Source organism: Lactuca virosa, chromosome 4, assembly GCF_052849685.1.
Source record: "Lactuca virosa cultivar CGN04683 chromosome 4, Lactuca_virosa_CGN04683_v6, whole genome shotgun sequence".
Taxonomy (NCBI): domain Eukaryota; kingdom Viridiplantae; phylum Streptophyta; class Magnoliopsida; order Asterales; family Asteraceae; genus Lactuca; species Lactuca virosa.
In genome coordinates this window covers 15972029-15978276 of record NC_136429.1, presented here as the reverse complement: position 1 = coordinate 15978276, position 6248 = coordinate 15972029, and the positions used below count along the sequence as shown (strand labels likewise).

General features: G+C 36.2%; 1 protein-coding gene across 1 annotated transcript; it reads left to right on the top strand.

Moving 5' to 3' along the window:
* Positions 1-344: 344 nt before the first annotated feature.
* Positions 345-1392, top strand: LOC145109734 (subtilisin-like protease SBT4.2). Its single transcript, XM_079046909.1, has 2 exons — positions 345-552; positions 753-1392. The coding sequence occupies exons 1-2, from the start codon at positions 387-389 to the stop codon at positions 1343-1345; spliced, it is 759 nt and encodes a 252-aa protein (XP_078903035.1). The 5' UTR covers positions 345-386; the 3' UTR covers positions 1346-1392.
* Positions 1393-6248: the final 4856 nt, after the last annotated feature.

Below are 6248 nucleotides of genomic sequence, written 5' to 3'. Positions count from 1 at the left end.
GCCAAATCTTGACTGCTCCTAATGATGCTTTGAAATATGTTTTCGTTTCTGTATTTCCAGATCTTGACTTCTTTTTGCATATGCATGCTAGTAGTTACATATGAGTTGCCTCGAAATTTCATAACAAGGACAGAACCACACCCTTGCTCTTATTGTATATAAACTAATCGGAATGAATCCTCAAATTTAAATATTACATCTTGACCAGTTGAGCATGCATGCATTGAAAACATGATCCACCTAACATAAGTTAACCTATATATTATTACAGTCTATCTATAACTGTTTTGTATTTCATTTACAAATATTAACTAAATGCTTTACGTTATTAATTTTAGCCTGATGTAACGGCCCCTGGTGTGGAAATTCTGGCGGCGTTTTCACCAATGGCTTCACCATCGGATTCCTTTATCGACAAAAGCTCTGTCAACTACACCATCCGATCAGGGACATCCATGGCTTGCCTACATGTTGCTGCTGCTGCTGCTTTTGTTATGTCTTTTCACCCAAATTGGTCACCATCAGCAGTCAAATCTGCACTCATGACCACGGGTAATTAATTTCTTATCTTATCTTAAGCTAAGAATTTAACAAAGATTAAACCTCTTCAAGTATCTAAGCTTGAGAAAGTTGGATGAAACACCCGTCTTTTTGTTATTCATATTCTGTGTATTGTTTCTCTCACAATGCATTACTAAATTAATAAACTTTATAAAGCTCATCTGATTCCTTCTTGCTTATCTGTGTCGTAGCATGGGAAATGGATCCTATCCAGAACTTAGATGCTGAATTTGCATATGGGTCTGGACATATAGATCCGCAAAAGGCTAAAGATCCAGGGCTTGTGTATGACATCTCTGAAGAAGACTATCAAATGATATGGTGCAACATAGCTCATAGCGTAAATGCTAGTTGTCGTGCCAATTTTCCGCTTACACAGCTAAATTACCCTTCAATGGTGGCACGAGTTGATGTGAAATCTGCATTTGTGTTGTCGTTTCCTAGAACGGTGACCAATGTGGGTGATGCTAATTCGAAGTATGTTGCATCCATACAAGGAGACTCAAAACTCAACATCCGTGTAGATCCCAACATTCTACAATTCACTTCATTAAACCAAACAATGTTTTTCGTGGTGACTGTTGAAGGAAAAGGCATCAAGTCACCACTAACAATAAAGAGTGGGTCTTTGTTATGGACCAGTGATAAGCACAAAGTCCGCAGTCCAGTTGTGGTGTATACCGGGAGCGCTACAACTAGCAGTGGAGGCGTGTCAACACCATCAACATTTTGTAAAACCTACGTTATTCTTTTTGTTTGCATTATTATAGCCCATTGTATTTAGATAGTCTAGGAACTATATACTATTCATGTCATCAAGCTTTTATGTTAGATTTTGTATTTGTCTTTTCTCCTTTTTCATCTTACAGATCTAGATATATAGCTGATTTCTCGTTGAAACAAAAGTAAACTATCTCAACCGCCTGGCTAGCTTCATGATCATTCACTACTACAAAAGAGGTATCACCGACAGAATTTTAGCGACGGAAAAATCTGTTGGTAACAGAGACGGAATAGCGACGGATTTAAACGGATTATGAAAACCTAAGTATCATGATTAGAGTGACGATTTTTCGACGGTTTAGCAACAGAAAATCAATTCACATGTTACCGACGAAAATAAACTAGTTTATATGTCGTCGCTATTCCGTTAGTAAATTACTTAATATTTCTAAATTATAGGGGCAAATTGGTAAATATGAAGATGATAAAGGATTAAATAGTGAGCTTCACTTAATCGACTAATAGAGTTAATCGCCTGCACCAAACATAGAACTTCTCCCTTTCTCTCTCTCCGCGTTAATGACATCTACGAGAACACCTTCCTCCTCCTCCTGTCGATTATCATCGACCTCGTTGCTATCACCGCCACCGCCAGTCCTCAAGACGATCCTCTTCATCACATCCACTGCCTCCTCCTACAACCCAACCGACAATTATCACTTCTGAAACCCTAGTTTCCCCCGCCAAAACCCTAGTAACTCTAAATCCACGAATTCCACCGCTCCAAGTCCTTCCCCCTTCCGATCTTCCCGGACAGAGCAGTGGAAGATGTTATCTCTTTAAGACCCTCAATTTGAGACTTTAAACTATGTTAGGGTTTCATAACTCTTATTCAAATTAGAAATAATGTTTGTAATTTATTTTTATCGGTTTATTGACATTTTTTTGTAGTGGTTTCGAGATTCAAGTAAAATTGAGGAATCATGTATACTAGTCCTAGTTTCAACTTTGACTTAAGTTTCTATAAGACTCTGACCTAATTTCTATTTCTAGGTCAAGTGAATGATGTGTCTAAATGAGTGTATAAAGATGCTCGAGTCAATGAATGACCCGAATTTGGATAGTTGTTACTGTTAAAGTAGTTGTAGAATTCACATATCAATGTGAAATCTATGTACACTATCCATCGTTTCTAATTGTTTCCAAGTTTCAAGTAGGTTATGACTTAGCTTGTAGTTACTAAGTCTAAATGTGTTGTGCCTACACGTGCAACTAAGTTTATTCAAATCTAGAACAGTCTCGAATTTTGACGGTTGTCACAGTCTCCCTCAGTTGAAAGAACTTCGTCCCGAAATTCAATTCATGACGTGTTCAATTAGAGCTTAGTAGATACACGTACATAGTTGGAGAGCTGGTGAACTGAAGAACCTTTTGATCATATTGGATTAATTCCTCAAAGGAGAGTCAAATCCTTTAGCTATAATCAGGTTAGGGTTTCCTTAATTCGAGTTCTACAGTCTAGATTGTAGGAAATTAGGATCATGGGAATCATGATCTAACCATGACGACCTAGTCGAAAAATATTATCTAGTTAGATATTATCTAACTTAAAAGAGCGTTATAAGTTTTTCTAAAGCACAAACTGCATTGGGTGCTAGGTCTGCATTGATCCTTAGGTCGCATTCTAAATCAGCACTAAGTATAAATTCACTGCCTAATAAAGAAGAAATTAGGGACTGATTGCTCACTTCTGGGTTGGCTACTAAATCTGGAAAATATATATTCTAAAATAAGAAGGGGTGGCACGAATGAAAGAGAAGCAATCGAGGGGTAAATTCCTAAAGATACGTGCTAAGGATAGGCAACAAAGTTTTTGTGCATTTCAATTGTAAAGACTATTCAAGTGTCGTCTACACAATAAATTACAAAATGATTGATGATCTTCGAGGCTATATTTATTAATATGGTTATTCTTACTATAATGGAACCATATTCGAAGAACATATATATTTAAAGAGTCATTGAGGAACTTATATAGAAATATTTAGATTGCAATTTTTGAAAAATTGTTCAATTGTATAAGTCGAGACAAATACAAGTTTATGATGAGTTAGAATATTTATGAAAACAAGTTTGAGAGTTTAGGAACTCGCTGGAAATTGCAAACTAGAATGCTATTTTAAGAAAGGTGTAAAAATGTCGATCATTGAAAATAGTGCATTCTTAATTTAGTGGTTCTGCAAAAACAATCATTTAGAGGATAGATAATCGTAAAATTTAAAACTTTTGATGCTTTTTTTAAAGAAAAGAATAAACATAAGAAAACATATCATTCACATATATTTTCCGGATATAGAAAAAATGATAAGCATAAGGGTCGTTACTTTGTGTATTAATTGTAAGGAAAATACAATGAAAATTGCACTCTTAATCAAATTTCTAAATTTTGAACAAAAGAACAATGAAAATAAGGATTACTTGTTTACGGTAGGTTTCATAATAAAAACAAAAATGTATATGATAAGAGGTGTAGTTTAATATATCAAGATTGACTAAGTCAAAATTATGCCTCATGACTATACACATATTAATTGCTCAAAACGAAAGGGTAGATTTCTAGTCTTTATGTGTACGAACATGGTACCAAGAGAAGCAAAATAGACAAAAACAAAGTTAGACCATGTATTATGTTATTATTATGAGTGTGCGAGATTTCAAATCAGATAGAGAGCAAGAAATCAAGTACGGGGGAAGGAAAAGGAAGGTAGCAGCAGCGATGATTGCTATTGTTAAAATTTTAAGGACAATATATGCAGGTAAATTTAAAACTAGGTTGAGATATATTTCGAACTTCAATCCTTGATGTATGTTGAGTGTTACATATATATGTGACAATTTTAAAGTGTTTGCTAAGGTTTGCTAAAAATTCATGAGGTATCTATTACATTAAGTTCCATTTGTGAAAAAGAATAAACACTACAACTGGTAATTGAAAAACTGATAGTTTTGAGTTTCTAGACTAGAATCCAACAATGGTTAAAACGGATATGGTAAAGACTCAATATATTTAAAAGAATAATTGTATATTGTTGAAAGTGTGTCACTGGAAGTTTAAAAGTGAACACTAAGTTTTGCAATGCTTTAAAATTTATAAACTTTACAGATTATAAAACTAATTTGAAATATAAATAAACAAATGAGGTATGTTTTGAAATGTAAGAATTAGAGATGTCTTATAAACATGTTTGAAGTAGAATGTTGCAGATATATCATATTGAATTCAAGAGAACACATTTAAGTAAAGTACAATGCCTAAATGAGAAAGAGGTCAAAAAGAGTCAAAACAAACTTGTTTTGAAAAGACCAATGAAGCTTTTACTCATGTCATGAACATTGATGTCATATATTTAAGTTTTATAGAATAGAGTTTAAACACTTTTGTAAAAGAAAATGTTTTTAAGTTTTTTTTTCGAAAACGTGCCAAAATGGTAAGCAAGTTTTAAAATGGTCTATATGCCCTTAAAAAACACATCTTTCCATTGAAATGGATTTGAAATGAAATTGAAATAGCAAGTTTAAAACCAATATTGGGTAAAGCAAGTTGTCTAAAGTAAAGTTGGTTGTTTTTAGCGAGAAATATAGCTTACATTGTTAGGAAAGGTCTAGTAAGTTATATGAAACAGTTACAAATTATTGTACCTACGGTAGATAAAACCAGTGAAATAAAACAGGTTTTTGATTGAAGATTAAAAAGTAAGGAAGAGGTTGTAACACCCATAAAAATCAAGCAAATTTTAAACTTTTAAAATGCTTCCCAAATTCAATAGTTATTACAAAACATGTTTCCAAAATATTTATATCAGAGTATCCCAGAACAAAATCATCAAAATGAGGAGCGGTACGATCACACCTTTGCCTTGCCACGATCCCCTGATGTACCTGAAACAATAAACTGAAACTGTAAGCCCGAAAGCTTAGTGAGTTCCCCCAAAATACCGATACTCATACAATCCACATAACCATGTCAGCAACATCATAACATAACAAACTAAACAGCATGTAATGGGTCCACAACTTTACAGACTGGATTACCCCCTGGGCCCACAGTGTGAGTCTGGATTGCTTCCGGCCCACAGCTCACATCTGGCTTGCCATCGAGCCCACAATACGAGTCTCCCTTAGCCCGTAACTGGAATGCTCCCGGGTTTGTTGGATTACCGCACGAAGCAGTCTCACCTGAACCCATCCCACATCACGTATCAACATATAATGACATAACTACTGAGCATGCAGATAACATATAATAACACAGGTAGTCCTACATGCCTGCCTAACTGGCATAACCACTAGCATGCAACGCTAACTCACACTCAACATCTAACACTTCTAGGATCACATATCCAATGGGCCGGCCTTGGTGCCTTAGACCCCTTAGTATAGTGAGGATAACTCACCTCGCAAATGCCGACTCGGTAGATAAACTCCAACTCTCGGATCACTGCCACAAACTCCACCACCTATTATCATAATATAACCATACTCGTAAATTCCCAACCCTTCAAGGTACCCCATAAGTCAACTAGTCAACCCCTGGTCAAAGTCAAAGTCAACAGTCAAGGTCAACAGTCCGTGTTGACCTTGACTTGCCGAGTATCCTCGACTACTCGTCGAGTTCCTCGACTACTCGTCCACTCGCCGAGTCACTGGAGTGACTCGTCGAGTTCCTAAGGTTCGCGATCGAAGCTCTAAGTCCACTCGTCGGGTTTTTCCTTCTTGCAACTCGACAAGTTCACACGCATCCATCAATTGGGGAGACCTTAACCGACTCGCCGAGTTGTTCATCCAACTCGTCGAGTCTACGGTAATCTTCTTCGGACTCGCCGAGTTGTTCATCCAACCCGTCGAGTTCGATGCCCATCTTCATATGACTCGCCGAGTCGACTATGCGACTCGCCGAGTCCCTT

Bases quoted from the DNA above. Each gene is read 5' to 3' on its own strand.
- LOC145109734 (XM_079046909.1), top strand. From the start codon at position 387: ATGGCTTCACCATCGGATTCCTTTATCGACAAAAGCTCTGTCAACTAC. The intron at 553-752 runs GTAATTAATTTC...TCTGTGTCGTAG, and splicing joins ATCTGCACTCATGACCACGG to CATGGGAAATGGATCCTATC.